Consider the following 21,855-nt stretch of genomic DNA (forward strand, 5'->3'; position numbering starts at 1 on the left):
GAAACCTGGGGGCCCTGGGGCAGGAGCCCCTTAGGCCGAAGGAGCCTGCCTCCCAGGCAGCAGAGCCTCGGTAAGCGCCGGGACCCGAGGGGTCCGGCCTGGGGCTTGGTCTCGGTGAGCGGAGAGTAAGCGGGGTCTGCGGGCTCCCCCGCTCACAGGCGCCCTGCGTGGTCCCACCCTTCCCCCTCCAAGACGGCAAATTCTTCAGCGGTGGCTGCTTCCACGACAGGGCTCTTGTGGGGCGGGGCGGTCCTCGCCGCGGCGGGTTAAAGCGGTGCGAGCCCTACAGCGAGACCCCACGGGGGCGGCGAACGCCCTGGCCTCGGGGGCGGCGGGGGCGGGAGGGGCGGGAGGGGCGGGGAGGGGGCGGGCGGGGGCGGGGCGGGGGCGGGAGGGGCGGCGGGGGCGGGGGCGGGGCGGGGCGGGGGGCGGGAGGGGCGGGAGGGGCGGCGGGGGCGGGGGCGGGGGCGGGGCGGGGGGCGGGAGGGGCGGGAGGGGCGGCGGGGGCGGGGCGGAGGCGGGAGGGGCGGCGGGGGCGGGGCGGAGGCGGGAGGGGCGGCGGGGGCGGGGCGGGAGGGGCGGCGGGGGCGGGGCGGGGTGAGGCCGGCGGCGGCGCGGAGGATGCGGGCGGGAGCCCTGGGGCTGTCCGCCCTGCTGCAGGCGGCGGAGCAGAGCGCGCGTGAGTGCCCGGCGCCTCGGCCGCGCCCGCCCCCGCCCCCCTGTCCCCCTCCCCCGCTCCCTGTCCCCCCGCCCCCGCCCCCTCCCCCGCCCCCTCCCCCGCCCCCCGTCGCCCCGCCCCCCCCCGCCCCCGCCCCCCGTCGCCCTCCCCCGCCCCCTCCCCCGCCCCCCGTCGCCCTCCCCCGTCCCCCTGTCCCCCCCCCCGTCCCCTCCCCCGCCCCCGCCCCCCCGCCCCCTCCCCCGCCCCCTGCCCCCCCGCCCCCCCCCCCCCCCCCCCCCCCCCCCCCCCGAGGCCGGGCCGCGCCGTCCGGCGCACGCTGGCCCCAGGCTTTAGCGCCCCCTCGGGTTTGAACTCCGTAACCCTTTCGGCGCCGCGGAGGAGGCCCCCGCCGGGCTCCCTGCTGCAGGGCCAGCCTCCGCGGGTCCCGGGGCGGGCAGGGGCTTGCTGAGCCTCACCCACCGCCCCCCGCGCCCCTGCGGCCCGTGTTGGGGCCCGGGCCCTGCCCTCAACGTTCCCCGGGAGTGGCCTGGTGCCAGGGCGCTGCGGGCTCCAGTTGGCACCGCTGGCCCCGTGGGTGCCCGGGGCGCCCCGCAGGGGTTCAGAGGCCCCGCGCCGACCCGCAGGCCCCGGACCACAGGGGCCCTCCCCGCAGCACCCGCCCAGAGGCCCAGAGGCCGCGCAGACCTTGTCCTCTCCATCCCTCCCCGCCTAGCACCGACTAAGGCCTCCTCCTCGCTGCTCGGCCTAGGCGGGCGTGACCCCACAGGCTTCTTGTGCCCAAGACCCTGCTTTACCTCGGGGAGCGGGTGTTGAGGGGAGCAGGAAGGCCGCTGCCAGCACTCCCGGCGCAGAGCCTGGCCGTTCCGGGCCCCCCATCCAGAGCTGCAGGGTTTCTACTGGGCAATGCTGTTTCCACTACTTTCCCAGCTTTATGTGCCCATAAATCCATTTTAAACTTTAATATTGGAAACCCCAAGAGACGATCCTATGAAAGGAGTACAGTGATTTGTGCATCTAGCAGTGCTGCGCGCCCACAAGCCCCCCCCTCCCCCACTGTCAGGGATTGGGAGTGCAGGTCCTAACCTACATTTGTCTCTGTCCACTATGTTGCCCTGCCCTAGCAGCCTCAAAAATTAAAAAAAATAAATCCCCAGAGAGACGGATTAGCGTTTTTAAATGCACATACCAGGTGCCAAGTACTTTTTGTGCTTGCTATCCTACACAATCCAACAGCCCCTGTCTGCAACCGTGGTGTCTGGTGTTTTGGGACCCCCGGAAAGCCCTGGCGCCTTCATTCCACCTCACACCCGTCTAGAACGCCAGCTGGCACTGCCTGCTTCTGGGCTGGGTCAGTGGGAGCCCAGCTGGTGCTGGGGGGGCAGAGTTGGCGGGTCCCTCAGTGTCCCCTCCCGCCTCCCGCTCACCCGCTTGTCTTTCCCGTCTCGGCCCACAGGCCTCTGCTGCGTGGTTCACTACTTCACCACGGGACAGCTCCTCTGGGGCTGGCTGGCCCTTGCTCTGCTGCTGCCGGGCTGCCTGGTCCAGGTTCTGAGCTACCTGTGGTTCCGGGCAGATGGACAGCAAGGTCATGGCTTGTTGGTCCTGCTACACCTCCTTCAGCTTGGCGTGTGGAAGCGGTAAGAGCCCGCAGCCCCCTCTCACCTGCGGGGCGTGATTTCCTAAATGCAGTAGGAACACATGCATCCTGCCCCAAGGGTCATCAATGTTCAGGGTTGGAAGAAAGCCCAAAGCCCCCACGTTGAACCCCCGCTTGCATACAGGCATCCCCTCTTCCTTGAGCATTTCTGTCATCAGGAAGCACCTCCCAGAAGCAGCTGTGACCCTTCAAAACTTTTTTTTTTTTTTTTTTTTTTTGAGCCAAATTCTGTCTTCCTCTTGTTTCATTTTATTGGTCAAGGCTTTGGAGCCATAGAAAGTGCCTCGCTTAGGGCATTTGTATTTAAAGTCCTGCTACCGGTTGAAGAAGGTGACATGGATTTAGCCACAGACTAGGCCATGGAGCTGGCCTGGTGACATTTGCATCAAGGCCTTGTTTCAGGATGAAGCCATCTAGGAGCCAGGCCCATTTTTTTTTTTTTTTTTTTTTTTCATAAACAGAGCAGCCTTAATGGGCCTAGTGCCCAATCTCCTTACCTGTGGCTCACCTCTGCAGGTACGATCCTGTTTTCACTGGGAGAACCCAGATCCCTGGTACCTGGAGTGTCTGGAGAGGTCTGCCAGTGAGTTTATTAAATGGCAAATTTCAGCTCTTAGCCCACCTCATAATCCCATAGTTGTCAGGAATAAAAAAGGGGAGAAGAGTTTGGGGATTATTGAGGCCATGCCGCTCACGTGTTCATGAAGTCATAGATGCCCAGGATGGGAAGGGTGTTCGGGAAGTCAGCACACGTTAGCCCTCAGGCTATGCTATCGGCTGTCTTGGTGACTTATGCCTTCAGCCTGTCCCAAGGCTTTCTCTGGAGGAACTGAAATAAGTTTTCTGGTTTCTTAGCTGAATCTGAAGAAGGAATGACTCCTTTCCATACAGCATAGAATCTCAAATAGGAGGTAGAGGACGCTTCTAATAAAGACATTGGGCAACCACCCCAGATTGGACTGGCCCTCAGACCTGGACCCCTCCATCTCTTGAAGGCACCAAAAGCACATCTGTAACTACAACAGTTTTGCCCAAAGCTGGGCCTTTGTGTCCAAGCAGTGTGGCTCCTCTGAAAAGATGGAGCTCTTACCTGTGGGAGGAGAGCAAGGATGGTTTTTGCCTCAGACTCATCAAAGATTTGATGCCTTACTGGGCACCTTCTACCACAGGAGAGATTGTCAGCCCCTTCGCTCAGGCCGGCCTAGTAGGAAACCCACTAAGGGCTGGGGTGCCCTTGAGGACAAATAACCAAACATTTGATAACTCAAAAGGAGAGTTGAATGGATGCTAGTCACTTGAGAGAAGCTTCCAGACTAATTGCCCGAGAAGTCTGCCTTCTGGGACTATATAAGGGCCCTTCTGATCCAGTGCCTTCCGCTGGGATGGGGCTGTCTCAGGCCCACGATGCTTCTGTATTCACTCTGTGGTGTCCACCTGTGACTCCACAGTCTTTTCTTCTCCATGCTCCCTCAAATTTAGTAAGTGGTGCTGTGTGTTTCTGATATGTATTAACACTAAAGTTGGATACAGGAAGAGAGTCATGAAAATTAGGCTTCAGGAAAAACAACTAGTCATCTGTATCTCTCTTTATTTTAAAAAATAAGGGGAATTTTAAAAATCTACATAATTTGAAAGGGGAAAAAAAAAGATGAGAAAAGTCAGAAACAGTAATGATATGTCAGAAAACAGGATAAAGTGAAAATACACAGTTGTTCACAGCCACAAATTTGGTTCTAAGTTTTTTTTTTTAACTCAGTGAGTTAGCATACAGTGTATTATTAGTTTCAGAGGTAGAGTTTAAAGACTCATCATCAGTTGTATGTAATGCCCAATGCTCGTTCTATCACGTGCCCTCCTTAATGCTCAGCACCCAATCACCCCATCCCCAAAGCATAGCAAAGGAAAGAGTCGACAAAACCAAAAGACAACGGACAGAATGGGAGAAGATATTTGCAAATGATAGATGAGCTAAAGGTCTAGTATCCAAGATCTATAAGGAACTTATCGAACTCAACACTCAAAACACAAAGAATCCAGTCAAGAAATGGGCAGAAGACATGAACAGACATTTCTCCAAAGAAGACATACACATGGCCAACAGACGCATGAAGAAATGCTCCTCATGACTCGGCACCAGGGAAGCGCAAATCAAAACTGCAATGAGATACCAGCTCACCCCAGTCAGAATGGCTAAAATTAATGTCAGAAAATGACAGATGTTGGCGAGGGTGTGGAGAAAGGGGAACCTTCTTGCACTGTTGGTGGGAATGTGAACTGATGGAGCCACTCTGGAAAACAGTGTGGAGGTTCCTCAAAGGTTGAAAATAGAGCTACCCTCTGACCCAGCAGTTGTACTACTGGGTATTTACCCAAAGGATACAGTGATTCAGAGGAGCACCTGCACCCCAGTGTGCATAGCAGCAGTGTCCACAATAGCCAAACTGTGGAAAGATCCAAGATGTCCACTGACAGATGAATGGATAAAGAAGATGTGATATATATACAATGAAATATTACTCAGGCATCGGGGCCCTTGGTTGGCTCAGAGGTTGAGCATCTGCCTTTGGCTCAGGTCATGATCCCGGGGTCCTGGGATTGAGTCTGCATCTGCCTGTGTCTTTGCCTCTGTGTGTGTGTGTCTCATAAATAAATAAATAAAATCTTACAAAGAAAAAAAGAGAAAGAAGAAAGAAAGAAAGAAAGAAAGAAAGAAAGAAAGAAAGAAAGAAAAAGAAAAAGGGAAAAAGAAAAAAAAGAAAGATTACTCAATCTTCAAAAAAAGAGAAATCTTAACATTTGCAAGGACATGGATGGAACTAGAGGGCATTATGCTAAGCAAAATAAGTCAATCAGAGAAAGACAATTATCGTATGATCTAACTCATATGTGGAATTTAAGAAACAAAACCAAAGAGCATAGGGGAAGGAAGAGAAAAATAAAATATGGCTCCAAGTTTTATAAACAGCCCAGCAGGCACAAGAAGCTACATGGCTTGCAGCGTTTCTGAAATTTTAAAAGTGAACCAAACACACAAACAGAAATCCACTGCCTTAGAAGAAAGCTTTGAAATCTGAAATAGAAAACAGCTGATCTGTTCCTCATCCAAGATCTGGCTGTTTGGGTTCCCACCAAGAAAACTGGGTGACATGCTGTCTTTAAGCAAATCCACCCTGAATTTTGCAGGACTTTCTTCAGGGCCTGCAAAGATGTTTCAGGAAAGTGCAGTTTTGCAAAAGCACCTGTAGGAGGAGCCAAAACAATTGCTTTTTGCAGAATCCTAGCATTTAAGAATGGATCACTTTAAGTGACTTCATAATGTAATGCAGAAGCAGCTACTAATAATAGAAAAACCAACAAAACATGAACCTCTTGAGGCACAGTGGCTTATGAAAAATATAAGCACCGAAAACATGTATTTTTATTCCAAATAATATGTAGATAATAATATATGTTTTGCTATTTATATTATTATATTTATTCCAATAATAATATTTATTCCAAATAATATATATGTATGTATATATATATATATATACATATATATATTAAGTGTGACTCTATTCAACTGACCGTGCCATTAGTGACTACTTGTTTAAACAAAGGCAGCTACTTTTCTCCATGTGGTGTTTATATTTCCACTATAATGCTACATGGTCCCAGCATCTTTTAAAAAAAAATATTGAAGCCTATAAATTCATTTGGAACCTCAGCATGAAGTGATCAAGGAATACCCAATTCATGCCAACCTTAGGACCTGCCTTGGTTTAGAAATTTTTCTTTAGCAGAAGCTGAAAGTTCTTAAAAAGAAAGATGAGGTGAACATTAAGGGTCTGTAAGGAAGGCAAGCTCGGCATAGATGAGGAAAAATTTAATATTTAAGAGTATGTAAAATACTTTTACCGTGCTCAACATCACTCGTTCTCAGGGAAATACAAATCAAAACCACAGTGAGCTATCACCTAAAATCAACAAGGCAAGACACAACAGGTGTCGGTGAGGATGTGGAGGAAAGGAACCCTCCCGTACTGTTGGTGGGAACGCAGACCGGGGCAGCCACCGGGGGAGGAAGTAGGACCGCTCCTCAAAACATGAAACAGAATTACCACGTGATCCAGCCATTCCACTTCTGGGTGGAATTCCCTAAGGACTTGAAAGAAGGAAATTCTACAAACGTGCTACAACATGGGTGAATCTTGAGGACTTTATGCCAAGCAAAATCAGCCAGTCCCGAAGAGCAAATATTGTATAATCCACTTACATGAGGTCCTCGGGGTACTCAATGTCACTAAGACAGAAACTAGAACAGTGTTTGCGGGGGGGGGGGGGGTATTTCGATCTCATCGTGATGTTAAACACGAGTGTGTGAGTCAGGGCAGGAGGACACTAGGTCCTGGAGTGCGGATGGGGAGAGGGGGATGGAGAGTTGATGTTTGATGGGTGCAGAGGGTCAGGGTTATAAGAGGAGAAGAGTTCTGGAGATGGTTGGTGGGCCTGGGTTGCACACCACGGTGAATGACTACAAATTATTAAGGACCTATTCAATTGTAGTGTCGATTTAAGTTATGTTAATTTAATAAATCATAAATACTGCTGAACCGTACACTTAAAATGATGAAGATGGCAAATGTTATGGGCATTTTACCATAACAACAACAACAAAATTTAAAGAAGGAACAGCCATAGCCAAGACCTCGAGCTGTTCACTATCTCAGGTTTAGCATCGCGGAAAAGCGTGAGGATGGAGGGAAGTATGCGTGTTCTTCAAGCTGCAGCCTGGGGTAGACTGTTCTGGATGAAGCGGGTACATGTGGCTTTTTGCTTAAGCAAAAAGGACGAATCTGATTCTGAGGACGAATCAGAGCTTGCTGAGAAGCTTCCGTCCAGACTTGGGTTAATTACTGTGTTTCCAAAGGTCCGTTTAGAGCGTGTGTTCCTAATACAACTGGAAGTCTTAAACTTCGCGGGCATACAATTCCTTCCCCCCGTGGGCGTGTCCCCTTTCCTCTGGGCCTACCTCTGCGGTCTCCAGCAGGTGGCAAAGCCCCCTGAGCGGGCCAAGGCCTCAGCTACCTCGGGAGAACACATGGCTCGGGCCTGGAGGGAAAGCTGCGGCCCCTGATGCTTACTCGGGACCTTCTTTGTTGTCCTCGTTGTTGGGGTTTTCTCTTGACATTATGTTTGTGTCAGAGATCACGGCTTCAAAGACTCAGCAAGAAATCCGCTCACTCTGGGATTCCGGATCATGAAAAAGAGCATTCCTCCTGGGGCATCTTTCCTGAGCCCTGGGAACCAGGGTTAAACCCCTTTCAAAGGGGACCCCCGTCCGCTCTGGCCCCTGACCCGTTGGCCCGGGATCAGAGTGGGGCCTGTCGCGGGCAGAGCCAGAGTCCAAGGGGGCCCTTGGGGGGAGCTTTCCAGCTGACCTTAAGGTGCAGCCTGCTCTGACTCAGGAGCAGGCGACTACGGTGAGCTCCCTCCGATTCTTCTTCCCTGGGAGAGGCAGGGCCAGGTGTGGTCAGCAGCCCTGGCCCTGCCCTGAGCGCGCTGCCGGCCGGGGGTGCACCACGGAGGAGCCTGCGCCACAGCCGCAGGTCCACGGCGCCGAGTGGGCCTGGCGGTGGTTTCATCTTGGCGGACGCTACACGGCTCCTGGGGTGGCAGGGGGTGGGGACCCACGCCCCTTCCAGCAGCCTCGGGAGCCCGGCCACAGGTCCCGGGGTGGGTGTATGGGAAGCAGAGTGAAACGGGAACCTTCCCAAGCTTCCCTGGTGTTGAGTCCTTCCCTCGGCCATAGGGAGGTGGCCCGGCCTGGGGGGGCTACTGTGTCCCCGTGGCACGTGACCACCGAGCCGCACCGCTGCGGACTGGCCTCTGGGCCGCCTGCCTCCGGAGACGAGACCCTGCTCGCCCTAGCCTCCTGTTGGCATCGTGCACGTCACCCGGTTCCCGTGGACCTTGATGAGGACCCCACGCCCGCTCCCTGCGTCCTGCGTCTGTCCCCCCAGCATCTCCTGCCTCTCCCTCTCCTGCGGGCCCCTGAGTGGGGACGGTCCCCGGGCTCTGTGCGTGCGCCCCCACTGTCCCGCCGCGGTGTCCCCGGGCCACCCAGGCCTACGCACAGCCACAGCCACTGCCTGCCCGTCCCCGAGTCTCACACGTCACCATCACCCGGGCCCCTCTCTGCCTCGCTTCCGAGGACATGTGTCCTCCCCGCCGGACCGGTTCCCACACACAAGTGTGCCGCGGAGGCTGGAAGCCCAGCTCTGCTTGTCGGCCGCCCGGTCTCCGTCCGCCTTCACCTGGCCCTTCCTGCCATCCCCGGCGGTCCCTTGTCGCCCGAGCTGCATCACTTCGCTTCCTTCCTCCAGCACACGCACGTGGTGACACACACGTAGGGATGTGGCGTGTGCACACGCACGCACGGCGGTACAACAGGCGGGGGGCTCGCGCCCGGAGGACGGAAGCGCCCGGTTCCTGGGCTGCGGACGGTGACCCTGCCGGTGCTCCCGTGGCCTTTCCTGGGCGTGTGAGCGGGGGCTCAGAGCGCCAAGGGCAGCAGCCGCTCTTCCCCCTCGGACGGGCGCTGCTCCCATCAGGGGACACCTGCTGCCCTCACCCAGCCCCGCTGACCCCCCAGAGGCCCCCCTCCTGAGGCTGTCCCCCGATCTCCCGGAGCAGAGCTTCCCAGAGGAGTTTAGGAGGGGGCAGCCCCGGCAGGCCGGTCGGGCCACTCCGTCCCCCGCCCTCCCCCCCACGTGGGGCACAGTGGGCCTCCGGCCAGCCCCCCGCAGCAGGATGGCCCTCACGCAGCTGGGCTAGGCCTGACGACTTGAGGGTGCAGCCCGAGGTGGGGGCCCTGCTGTGGAGACAGGGCAGCTCGTGCAATGGGATGCCCGACGTCTCGCAGCCAGGAGGCAGGCAGGGGTGTGGGGCCTCCCGTTTAGGCTGCACCCCGCCCCCGTTCTTCCTCAGGCATTGGGACACTGTGTCCTCCGCTCTGTCGAAGGAGGGGGAAGCCTCCCGCCACGACCAGCTGCTGCTGCAGGAGGCCGACCTGTCTGCCCTCCGCCTTCTGGAAGCCTTGATGCAGACCGGGCCCCACCTGCTGCTTCAAACGCATGTTTTCCTCGCCTCAGACTTCACAGAGCTGGTGCCAGGTGAGAAGAGTTCACCCCCCGCTCCCCCCCACCCCAAGTCCAGACCCTCTGACCTCTGGAGGGGACTAGAAGTGGGTGCCTGACTAGTGAGGCCTAGGCTTCCAAGACGGCCCCTGCTTGGGACAAAGAGGGCAGCCCGCACTCAGCAGCAGGAGACGGTGGTTGGGATCAGCCCTTGTGTGGGGTCCGTCCACACAGCAGAAAGTGTAGGTGGCCGCGTTACCTTGAAAACAGCCTGGGGAGGGGCCCACTCTGCTCCTTACGGGGCCAGTACGTCCCTTTCTCCCCTGCCCTCTGGGTGCAGCCAGGTGCTGGGCCCCGAGAGCCTCGTGGACACAGAGCGGCTCTGGCCCGCAGACGTGAGTCCAGCCTGCATGTGCGCCGGCGAAGCCTCGCTCTGCCTCTCTCTCTGTCTTCTTTTCTCTTGGGCACTTCCCGATTCTCCCCCAGCATCCTCCTCCTCCTCCTCCTTCTCTGTGCTGAGTGTCTGCTCTTGCCTGCGCTTACATGACATACATAAAAGTGATGACTGCGCGGTCCTCCTGTCGTCCTTACTGTGGGGCCTGGCACCATTTATGTCCTGGTTTTATTTCTGGGACTAAAGCTCCTGTGTAGGCACCTGGGGGAGGGAATACGGTGTTCAGGGCTGTCCGGCTGCTTGGGCTGAGACATCGGGGGCCAGGAAAGAAGCGCCCCCTCGCTTGCTGGGGCGCAGCGCCCACCGCGTTGCAGAGGAGGGACCTCCCACATGTCCCCGCGTCTGTGCACAGAGTTGTCCTGCTACCTGGCTACCGGGGTGCTTGGTGAGGGACGCCCCCTGCGAAGCCGGGTTTCCCGGCAGCTTAGCCGTCTGCTTCCCTTGCAGGGGTGAGCGCCCTGTGCTCCTGGGCCGCGCTGTCCTGGGCTCTGGTGTGCTACGCTCGCCTCGCGGGCCTCCTGAAGCCGGGCCGCCTGCCCGCCCCGTGGGCTGCCCTCTTCTGCCAGCAGCTCTGGAGGATGGGCATGCTGGGGGCCCGTGTCCTCAGCCTGGCCCTCTTCTCCAGAGCTTACCACGCCTGGGTCCTGGTGGTTGGAGGTAAGTGGCGCTTCCGGTCGAGCTGTCACTTGCAGCGTCACAAACCGCCCCCCAGAACTTCATGCCTTAAAGTCACCGTTTGTGACCAGGAACCTCGGGTCTGGGGGGCTCACCGGGCACCTGGAGGCATCGCAGGTGGGTGCGGTAGGATGCTGGCTGTCTGGACTCCTAGGAGGCTGCCGTGCACACGGCGTGCACACTCCCAGGGCTGCTGTGCACACGGCGTCTCGGCTCCCGGGCCTGGTGCCCTGGGGTGCCTCCTGGGCCCCTTCTCTGCAGCAGAGTCCGCGGGGCTGTGACGTGGCTGCTGGGAATTCTAGGGGGACGCGACGGGAGGCTCCCAGTCCCTTCACACTGGCCCGGCCGTGGGTCAGCACGGTTGCCGCCGCCCTCTGCCCATCAGAGTGGTCGGGCCCAGTCCAGACTCAGGAGTATGGGGTCGATTCTGGCCCCCACGGGTGTCCAGGGAGGTAAGGAGCATGGGTGCCTGTCTTTGGGGATCTGCTCCCATAGCTTTTTATTTTTTTTTAAGATTTTATTTATTTATTCATGAGAGACACACAGAGAGGCAGAGACCCAGGCAGAAAGAGAAGCAGGCTCCATGCAGGGAGCCCGATGCAGGACTCGATCCTGGGTCTCCAGGATCACACCCTGGGCTGAAGGTGGTGCTAAACCGCTGAGCTACCTGGGCTGCCCACTTTTTATTCTTTTTAAAGATTTTATTTATTTACTCATGAGAGACACAGAGAGAAGCAGAGACACAGGCAGAGGGAGAAGCAGGCTCCCTGCAGGGAGCCCAACGCGGGACTCGATCCCGGGACCCCAGGGTCCGACCCTGAGCCGAGGGCAGATCTCCACCACTGAGCCCCCAGGCGCCCCTGCTCCCATATCTAGATAGCCCAGCCCTCGGCGTCCGGCCCGCCCCGGGGCCCCCCTGCAGCTGCCGTGGTGCCTGCTCGGAGACCCTGCTCTGGATCACTGGCTGGAATCTTTCCTATAGAGAAACAGGCACAGGGTCCTGCCTGTCCTGACCCCATAAACGGCAGACAGCACAAACCGTAGCTTCTGAAATCCCTCCAGGAGTCCTTCTGAATGCCGGATTTGGGGCCTCCTCTCTGTTTCCAGGAGGGCATCTCCACCCAGCCAGCCCCCCGCCCCCAGCTCAGTCCAGACGCACCGGGTGCAGACAGCAGCCCCGCAGGGGTCCGGGGGTCCCCTGCCACGGACAGCTGTCTCCTCTGGCCGTCAGGGAGTACACTGTGCAGGAAGGAACGGTGTGCTCGTGCTGCAAGAGGACAGGAGGCGTTGAGAACTGTTCCGACGTGAGCCCCGAATGAGCATGAATACACCTGTCGGCAGAAAGGAGAAACTCCTGAAACTGTGCTCCCAAAGAAAGACTAGCTGTTTTACCCATTTTTAAAAAAATTCAGCTCAGACTTCAGGGAGATATTATTCATCTTAAAATACAGGAATGAACATGACAGCTGGCCCACGTGCAGCCCGTTCCTTGGGACGCAGAGGCCGTTGGCTCTCAAAGCAGTGACTAAACACCTGGGGAGCCTCGAGGTTCGGTCTCCTCCGGGAGCTAGAAGTGCTGGGCGCCCGGGAGCAACGATGGGGAGGTGTCACTGAAGCTGGTCTCTGTTTTCTCATCCCCAAATCAGTTCCCTGCCCTTTATGAGGCTCAAATGAGATAATCCGGGCAAAGATAAAAGGTATTGGTTTGCTATGCTCCTGGAATCTCCCCTGAGCTTTGAGCGGCCTTCCCGGAGGCCGAGTCAGGTGTGGTCAGAGCAGAGAGGACGGTGTCCTTGCCTCGCCCCCTCCCCGCCTCCTCTCCCGCACCCTGACGCCCTCGGCCCGCCTCCTCCAGGTGCCCACTGGCTGGTGATGACCTTCTGGCTTGTGGCCCAGCAGAGTGACGTCATCGACAGCACCTGCCACTGGAGGCTGTTCAATCTGCTCGTGGGGGCCGTGTACATCCTCTGCTACCTCAACTTCTGGGACAGCCCGTCCAGACACCGGATGGCCATGTTCTATACGGCAAGTGTTGGCGAAAGCGAGAAAGTGCTTTCTTGATGCCTGATTTTACTGGTTTTTTGTGCTCCGAGTACATGTGTGTGTGAGTGTGTGTAGTCGTGCGCGCCTATCTGTGACCAGCAACAGCTTGGTCTTAGGAAAAATTCTAAAAGGAATTACTGTCTTGAACAGAGATGACAAGCTCTGAATCCATGAGTACCCTCTTTGGGGTAAATTGTGCTGTGCTGGCAAAGAGAAAGTAGTAGTAGTAGTAGTAGTTGTTGTTGTTCTAAAAGCCAAAATACTGCAGAGTATTTGGAAATCCACGTTCTAAGGAGGATGGGTTTGGAAGCTTGGAGCAGCTCTGCTTTTAATGGTTAGTGGCTTTGCTTAAATAACGGAAACCGTGTCCCCAAGGTCAAAGCAGGAAGGTCTGGGCTGCTTCTTTCACTGATTCACTCAACAAAAGTATGAAGCAGGTGAATTTCTCTAGGTTCTGTGCTAGGACTTATCCCTACCCTCCTGCGGCTTCTTGTTCTCGTCTTCAGGCCCTGGGAGTAATGATGGAATCAGTAGTAGTAGCTAATGTTCTGGGCAGGATCATCATGCACCAGACGACGTCCTAAGCTCATCAACTGTCTTATTTCTCACAATACTCAATGAGACGAAACCCATTTTACAGATGCAGAAACTGAGGTGTAAAAAGCCAGGCATCCACAGAGAAAGGGGAACCCTCTTGAACTCTTGGTGCGGATGCAAGCTGGTGCAGCCACTCTGGAAGGCAGTGTGGAGGGTCCTCAAAAGGTTGAAAATAGAGCTACCCTATGACCCAGCCATTGCACTATGGGGTATTTATTACAAATGTAATGATGTGAAGGGGCACCTGCACCCCAATGTTCATAGCAGCAGTGTCCACAATAGCCAAACTGTGGAAAGAGCCCAGAAGTCCATCAAAAGATGAAAGGATAAAGAAGATGTGGTCTATACATACAACGGAATATGACTCAGCCATCCGAAAAATGAAATCTTGCTATTTGCAATGACGTGGATTGAACTTGAGGGTATTATGCTGAGCGAAATAAGTCAATCAGAGAAAGACGGTTATCATATGATCCCACTCATGTGTGGCATTTAAGAAACAACACAGAAGACCATAGAGGAAGAGAGGAAGAAAACGAAACAAGACGAAATCAGAGAGGAAGACAAACCAAGAGATACTCTGTAGGGAACAAACAGAAGATTGTTGGAGGCGAGGGGCTTGGGGGGCTGGGGTCGCTGGGTGACGGGCATGAAGGAGGGCACGTGACGGGATGAGCACTGGGTGTTAAATAAACTGATGAACCAGTGACCTCTACCTGAAAGTAATACTAAAAAATTTTAAAAAATAAATAAATCTAGGACCTTTGATGTTTGGAGCACATCGGTTTATAACTGTTACATCTTCTTGGCGGATTGACTCTTCTATCAATAAAGTCTTCTTTGATTCTTGTCACAACAACCACCACCAAAGTCCAGCATCTAGTGAGACAGAGGCAGTGTTCCAGTGCAGCTGGTCTGATGCTGCGAAGCCAGCCATAACCAACAGGCCACATGGCCGGGCAAGCACAGCCAAGCGTGTTCCAGCCAGGAGGGCCTCAGAGCCCCACTTCTCAGCCTGACCGGGGGTCTGAGGCACTCAGGGAGCTTTGGATGTAGATCGCAGGTGCCTTGCCAGTGATTCTGGCCCAGCGGGTCTGAGTGGGGCCCTGGCATCAGTGCCTCAGAAGCAGTGCCAGGTGGTGCCCACGGGCAGCCTCACTGAGAAGGCCTCCCCTTACCTTCTCCCTTGCAGCGGGGGAGACCGGCCTCGGGATGAGTTGGGAACACCCTGGAAAGCCAGGTTTGACCTCTTGCCCTTGTTACCAGCTCCCTCGTGCATGTACAGCCTCCTCCGTGTGCTGGAAACAGATTCAGGGACCGGAGTGTGGGCAGATCGGGCCTCCGTGGCCCCAAAAACATAGACCCATGAATGCAGCCTCTGTGACCAGAGAAGTGATGGTCCCAAAACCCCAGGAACATAAGAGGCTGAGAGAGGAGCATCAGAGAAGGCTTTACAAAAGGGGACATTCGAGCTGGTCTCGGGAGATGAGCTTGGTTGGCCTGAAGGAAGGGTGGAGAAGGGGGCAAAGCTGCAGAAGCAAAATAAAGACTCAGGGAGCTTGGGGGGAAGTAGTGTACATGCATATCTTGATGATGGGGGGCAGTGTTCTTGCAAGTTAGAGCAAGGTGCTCCCCACAGCCATCCCCATCCCAAGCGGGGAGGGTGATCTGGAATGTTTGTGCTTCAGAGAGACAGCCCGCAGGTCCTTGAGGAGGCAGGGCTGGACGGCAGAGGAAGGATTTGTAAGCACAAGCTTTCTAACCTAACGGGGGGGCTTCACAGCCTATCTGTCTCTCACCGGATTTCGGCTGGAACACAGATAGGCAGAGGCTTAATTGGGGCCAGCTCATCACCCTAGGGATGCAGCCTTGAGTTGTTGGGAGCTGTGTGACTGTTCAAGTCTCTTAATGTGTGTGGGGTGGGGGAAGGGAGGCCGACAAAGGCATTCGTGCTACGTGACTGCAGGATTTAGAGGCCAGGCTTGAGGCCGAGTCAGGAAGAGGGCTTAGCGATGCCTATCTGCGTCAGGCTTCGTCAGGGAGTCTTCATCGGTGGAACGTCCCTGTGTTGGTCAGGGTTCTCCGGGGAAACAGAACAAACAGGATTTATAGACAGAGGTAGGGGGAGATTTATTAGGGGAATTGGCTCATGCAATTTTGAAGGCTGAGACAGGCCATGGTACCTGCCTCCTGCAAGCCAGAGAACGAGGAAAACGTGGTGTGATTCAGTCCGAGTCCAAAAGACCAAGAAGCGGGAGCTCCGATGACCAAGGACAGGGGAAGATGGATGTCTCAGCTCAAGAAGAGAGAGAACTTGTCATTCCTCCACTTTTTTGTTCTATTCGGACCCTCAACAGATTGGACGGGGCCCCCCTGTACTGCTGAGGGGGTGAGGGTCATGTTCTTTACTCAGTCTGCGGATTCGAATGGAAACACCCGCACAGACACACCCCAAAATAACGTTTTACCAGCATCCGGGCATCCCTCAGCCCAGGCGGGTTGGCCCATGACGTTAGCCAGCACAGTCATCGTGGGGGCAGCATGTTGGAAGAGGACAGACTCTGGAAAGGAAAATTGGGGACTCATTGTAAACAAGATGGCCCGCACCATCAAGGAGTGGGGTCTTGAGCACCCCAAGGTGAGATGGGGCTACGTTCAGGTGTGTTAGGGATGACAAGGTCTGACCTGAGGGGAAGCAGGTCATCTGGCAGTGGCGTGGAGGAGGGGTTGTGGACAGGGAATGGAAGACAGAGGAAACCGTAGGACCCAGACAGCGAGCTATAGGATCACGACTATGAAAATGGCAAGAGGTTGGAGACGAACTTAAGAATGTGACTCAGCGGGACCAGATAGCTGATGAGCTGCGCAGTTGATTTAAAGAGTAGAGAGGGATGGGGCCGATGGAGAGGGGCATTCAGTACTGAAATAATGCCTGCTGGTCCTTGGAGACGGTGCCACCCATGCCCCAGAGGCCTGGGGAGAGTGGGCATTCTTAGGATGGTTAAGTCGCTTTCATAACGCTTTTAATTCTCTCCTGGTTTGACTGCAAGGTCATGACCTGAGCTGAAACCAAGAGACAGACACATAACCCACCAAGCCACCGAGGTGCCCCTGGTTTCCAGTTTTTATATATATAAGAATATTTTCCAGAATAAGGAAATAAAATGGACATAATTAGAAGATGGTATGTTTAGGGCAGCCCAGGTGGCTCAGCGGTTTAGTGCCACCTTCAGCCCAGGGCGTGATCCTGGAGACCCAGGATCCAGTCCCACATCCGGCTCCCTGCATGGAGCCTGCTTCTCCCTCTGCCTGTGTCTCTGCCTCTCTCTCTCTCTCTCTCTCTCTCTCTCTGTGTCTCATGAATAAATAAATAAAATCCTAAAAAAAAAAAAAAGAAGATGATATACACCATGTACGAGGCATTAAGAAAAATTGAATTGTCACGCCCTTGGGCGTGAATAGTCTTCGAAAGCCTTGCGTGGTTGTTCATGGGCACCATTTTAACTCCAGGAAAGTCAAATAGATAAAATATTAAAAAATCAATCAAACAAAAAAACAAAAAGAAAAAAAACAGCCGAACTAGAAACCCAAGTTAAGAAGCCAGCCTGGCCGAGGGGGGCCAAGAGCCTTCTGTAAAAGCTGCCGCCGTACCGTGGTGGACGGCGGGCGAAGGCTCCCTGCTCGGCCAGTGGGGGAGCCTCCCTTATTGAGGCCAAATTTACCTTTAAAGCGGCAAATAATCGAAAAAGCAATACCAACGTCGTTCTGGAAGTTTGTGATGCTAGTTTACTGGAGCGCAGTGGCAGGGTGAGCCCTGCAGATACGTGCGATGATCGCATTATAAAACTGGTACACGGGGACAGTGAAGGTGCGGACGTGACATGTGTGTGGTTGGAAGTGGCTGTTTCCTCCCTCCGCCCTGCCTGACGCGGGGAGGGGACCGCCGTGGCCTCGGGGGCTGCGCCCGTGCATCCCCCGTGCATCATGACTCTGCCGATGCTTTAGTGACCTGCTCTGAGAACTGGGGCCAGAGACGCTCCTTCAGACCTTGGCCCTGCTTCTGGGGAGCCCGGTGGGCCGTGGGCATCACCCCGGCGGGCATCGCAGACAGAGCCTCCAAGGCTGAGGGACACTGTCCCCGAGGCCACACGCACCCGACCAGGGTGCTGACTCTCCCTTTGGTCTCGTAGATTATGCTGCTGGAGAACATCGTCCTTCTGCTGTTGGCCACCGACTTTCTCCAGGGCGCCTCCCAGACCAGCCTGTGGACCATCGCTGGAGTCTCATCTGGATTTCTGATTGGTAAGGCCCGGTGTCGCCTTCCTGCTCCCCTCTCCTCCGGCCAACTCTACAGTGCACTAACTCTAAGAGTGGGAATGTGCTCAGGGGGGTCAGGGGGAGGGACGGGTCAGGTGCAAAGCACCAAAGGGAGCTGCAGGATGTCCGCACCAGGGCCTCAGAGCTGAGCCCGGCCTTCCTGTGCCGTGCTGGACTGTGCTCGGACCCGCTAGACCCAGACTGTCCACTTCTATCCTAAAGGACTCGTGGGTGGGGCCTCCTGTCCCCGGGGTTCTGGCTGGGGTCAAGCATGAGACTTCCTGTCCCTTCCACCCTAGCATCCTAGCCCTGGGGGAGGGACAGAGCAGGGGTCCCCAGAAGTGACACCACGTGCAACCTACCAACAGGAGCCCTAGGACATGGGTGCTGCATTACGCCGAGGTCAGACCTGAGGAGGGTGGCACAGAGGAGGTTAGGTAATGTCCCCTAATCAGACGTTCTGTAGGCGGCGGACGAGGGATTCACTCGCTGCTCCCGCGCGGCATCCAGGACGGTGCCTGGCGGGCTTGGATACTTAGCTCAGTTTTATGAATGAAGGACTCTGGGTACCCAGCCCCCTGTGCTCCCCTGGCTGACAGACGAGCGTAAGCTTGAAAGGGAGCCGCCCTCTGCACTTGGGGAACAAAAATTAAAGAGGGAGGAGAGATGTTTTCATTCTCAGTAACCCAAGGCAGAGGGAGCAGGGAGCCCGGGGCAAGGTCAGCTGGGGGCCCAGACGGCCTGAGGTGGTGGGTGAGCTACTGTCAAGGTGCTCAAGCTCTAAAGCAGGCAGCCCTGGCTCACATCCTGACCCCCCCCTTGACCAACATTTATTGAGCACCTACTGCATGCCAGCCTGGGTTTGCAGCCCAGAGCCCTGTGAATGACGTGGCCTCGCAGAAAGGCTACTCATTAAATGCATGTACTTGGACTTGCCTGAGGAGGGGGGTGAGTTGCCCAAATTTTTGACCTCGGGTAGCTCATTATTAAAGAAGCAGCCGTCTCCCCACCGGCACGGTGAGAATTCAGAATCATGTGTGGAAGTGGTTGGAGGGGTCACCGCGGAGCCAACACTCCTCCGTGGGAAGGCTGTCTCCATGCCCCCGCTGGAGGCCTGCTTTGTCACCCCCCCCCCGCCTCATCCCCCCAAAAGCCCTCGGGCAGGATCGGAGGGATCACTGTTCGGGGCCCCCCAGCTCCACACACCGCAGTCTGCCAGCCCCCCTGCGGCTCCTGCCCGCCTCTATTTCAGGTAATTCAGCAAGAAATGCTGTTTATAACGAGCGCCCTGAAACCAGGCACTTGATCTAGTACAACAGGAAACTGGAAATAACGTGGGAGGTTACTGGAATGCTCTGTTAAAGAAATTATTGCCGTAGTCAACACTTCTGATCAAAATAAATTAAACTGACAACAATGTGATTAAGATGTTTATGCACAAAGGAAGTGTTGTTGCTGCTCATGGAAATTCCTTGATATGGGGTTTTTGATGGATATGTTTGACCTTTCCTTGGGTCTTGTTTTTGAGGTTATTCCTTACCTCCCCCCCCCCCCCCCCCAGTTTTGGACTCCATCAGCTGGCATGTGGATGGCTGCATTCTGAGTATTTGATCCAGTTATTTGAAAGCAAAATCAGCATTTCTACTGGACATGACACGCACGCAAACACACGCATACACGCACACAGGTGCACTTGTGCCCACACGCACCCAGAAGGCTCAGCTACAGCTGCCCTAGAGAAAGAAGTCATGGTATCAATAGGATTAAACTTTGTTATTACTTGGTTCAGTTTAGAAACATTTGCAGCTTGTAGTAGCTGGAGCCTCCTTAACTTCCCCCCAGATATCCAGTTCTGATGCTCCAACAACAGTCCTGGGGTTTTTTGTTTTGTTTTGTTTTTCTGTTTTTAAAGATTTTATTTGCTTCTTCATGAGAGAGGCAGAGACACAGGCAGAGGGAGAAGCAGGCCCCCTGCAGGGAAGCCCATGCGGGACTGGATCCCAGGACCCTGGAGTCACACCCTGAGCCAAAGGCAGATGCTCAGCCACTGAGCCACCCAGGTGCCCCCAACGGTGCTGTTGCAGATCCCATTTATATTCCTCTGTCCAGGATTCCAGACTCTGGAATTCTCCAGCCGCGGGGAGGATGCAGGGTGCAACACAGCGTCACCACGTGCGCTTCTCTGTCTCCTTCTCCAGGTAGCGTGTCTCTGGTAACTTCCTACGGGCTGCTCCATCCTCAGTCTGCAGGCAGCCGGCGGGGCCGTGGCGTCGCCGCGGGGGATGGAGGGGACGCGGAGTCCTGTCCCCGGGGCCCGGCTCCAGCACGGGGAAGCCCGGGCACAGGCCAGGAGGACGGCGGCGAGTTCACCGCGCTGGGGAGGGCCCCCGGCCCACAGTGGGGACCCCCAGAGGCCGGGCTGGAGAGCCTGACCGCTCGGGAGGACCCTTTCTTCAGTCACCATCACTGGCTGTTGCTGAAACTTGCCCTGAAAACGGGGAACATGTCTAAGATCAACGCAGCCTTTGGGGAAGACAGTCCTGGCCGCTTTGGTCCCCCTGTGCGGGGGGTGGGCCAGCACTACACGCAGCAGGGGATGCCCCTGTTTTCCCAGCAAGAGCTCCCCCCGTCACCCCCCGGCCCCCAGGCCTCGGAGAAAGGCTCTGGCCTTCCAGGTTTCCTGAGTGCAGAAGCCGACCTGCTGGAAGCGTCCAGTTTCGCGTCTCTGGCCGGCAACAAGCACGACCAAGCGCCTGGCCAGAAGCTGCCACCTGCCCCGACGCAGGGCCGCCCGGTCGAGGGAGCCGGCGCAGCTTCTCCCCTGCAGGGCAGGGCTGCGGGGGCGCGGACAGGAGCGCAGAGCCCGGAGGGCTCTACGCGGGACTTCAGTGCCACGGCCGAGGGGGGCCCGTCCCCACAGCAGGAAGGCGGGCAGGCCACTCTGCACACCTGCGCGCCGGGCAGGAGGCCACGGTCCCCACCTCGGCCGACCCCTCGGCCCTTTCCTGCCGCCGTGGCCGACATCAGCCCGATCCTCCGCCCGGGCCCCTCTAGAAGCTTCGTGGGCACAGCCCCAGGCAGCTCGGAGCGTGGGGAGCAGCGGGAGCCCACGACGGACCGGAACCTTCCCGAACCGCTGTCACTGCCAAAGCGGAGCCTGTGGCCCACAGACCAGCCTTGCCTCACGTCCACTCCCAAGTGTGAGCCTGCCCGCGGGGCTGCAGCCGGAGGCCAGGCTCACCACCTGGCCGGGTGTCTTCATCTGAGCCCGGCCCGGCGGGTGGGACAGCAGGCCGGCCACCCGCTGGGCCTTGAGACCCGAGAATCCCATCTCTGACCCCCGCACCCCCGGCGCATCCCCCTCTGCACCTCGGTTTGCACAACTGGAGCCCGAGGGACTGGACCAGGCCATTTGTGAGCTCCCCTGCAAACACACACACACGTGTGCACAGGCACACCCGCCCGTCAGAGTCGGGGGAGGTCACACAGAGCGGCGTCGGGTCAAAGTTGCCTGCTTCTCTTAGGAACCGTATGATCCTATTTTATTTTATTTCACTTTACTTTTGCTGCTGTGGCTTCTAGGAAACTCAAAGGCAAAGCCTGAGCAGAACTCTGGTTCTGTTTCCATCCGGCTTCTTACTACTGCTCCCTTCTCCTGACACTGAGTGGTCATTAACCTCTTGAAGACGTCTTCTCCCTGCATTCTTCCATGAAACCTCGTAGGAGGATGATGCAGAGGAGAAAGCGGTGCTTACAATCATCGGCCTAAGTGAAAATGCAAATATCCTGAGAATCCTCTAGCAGGAAAAAAAAATTATTTTTTTTTTTCGCTAAATATGCAGGCCTCCTTCCCCCAGGCCAGCCGGCCGGCAGCTGAGTCAAGGGGCTCCTCTCCTCCCCTGACCCCCACACGGTCCCCCAGCTCTGGTCCATGTGTGAGGCTCCCTGTGAGCTCAGCTCTCCCCTGAAATGGGTTCCTGAGGACGGGCGTTTCCGTCCTCTCCGTGGGCCTCCTTCTGAGCTAGTTTGAAAAGCACAGTCCCAACCCACAGACGCAGGAGGCCGTGCAGACACGGACGATGGGGCGCTGCCGGCGGGTGGTCTTTTCCGCCTTGACCGAACACCTCTGGGTCCAGGGACACTATTCAGGCCCCAAGAGGCTGCATAGGAAGATTTCTCAGTGAGCGGCCAGGCTGTCGTCATGCCTGCTGCTGGCCACGGACGCCAATGAGGGATGGCAGACGGTGGCTCAGGACTTTGGGGACAGCAGGTAGCCCTAGGAGCCCCAGGCCGCTGCCCGGGAAGGGGTGTC

General features: G+C 56.3%; 1 protein-coding gene across 2 annotated transcripts; it reads left to right on the forward strand.

Moving 5' to 3' along the window:
* The first annotated feature begins 586 nt into the window (after positions 1-586).
* On the forward strand, positions 587-21,228 carry XKR5 (XK related 5). 2 transcript variants are annotated; one of them, XM_041753650.1, is made up of 7 exons: positions 587-679; positions 2,133-2,316; positions 9,309-9,493; positions 10,359-10,568; positions 12,442-12,611; positions 17,417-17,528; positions 19,742-21,228. In XM_041753650.1, exons 1-7 carry the CDS (start codon positions 622-624, stop codon positions 20,878-20,880), a joined length of 2,058 nt encoding a protein of 685 aa, XP_041609584.1. In that variant the 5' UTR covers positions 587-621; the 3' UTR covers positions 20,881-21,228. The 2 variants fall into 2 exon arrangements, with proteins under 2 accessions (XP_041609584.1, XP_041609585.1); XM_041753651.1 differs by lacking the exon at positions 587-679 and having other exon boundaries at positions 2,221-2,316; positions 9,343-9,493.
* Positions 21,229-21,855: the final 627 nt, after the last annotated feature.

This window comes from Vulpes lagopus, chromosome 4, assembly GCF_018345385.1.
Source record: "Vulpes lagopus strain Blue_001 chromosome 4, ASM1834538v1, whole genome shotgun sequence".
Classification (NCBI taxonomy): Eukaryota; Metazoa; Chordata; class Mammalia; order Carnivora; family Canidae; genus Vulpes; species Vulpes lagopus.

Bases quoted from the DNA above. Each gene is read 5' to 3' on its own strand.
- XKR5 (XM_041753650.1), top strand. From the start codon at position 622: ATGCGGGCGGGAGCCCTGGGGCTGTCCGCCCTGCTGCAGGCGGCGGAG. The intron at 2,317-9,308 runs GTAAGAGCCCGC...GTTCTTCCTCAG, and splicing joins CAGCTTGGCGTGTGGAAGCG to GCATTGGGACACTGTGTCCT. The intron at 12,612-17,416 runs GCAAGTGTTGGC...TTGGTCTCGTAG, and splicing joins GGATGGCCATGTTCTATACG to ATTATGCTGCTGGAGAACAT.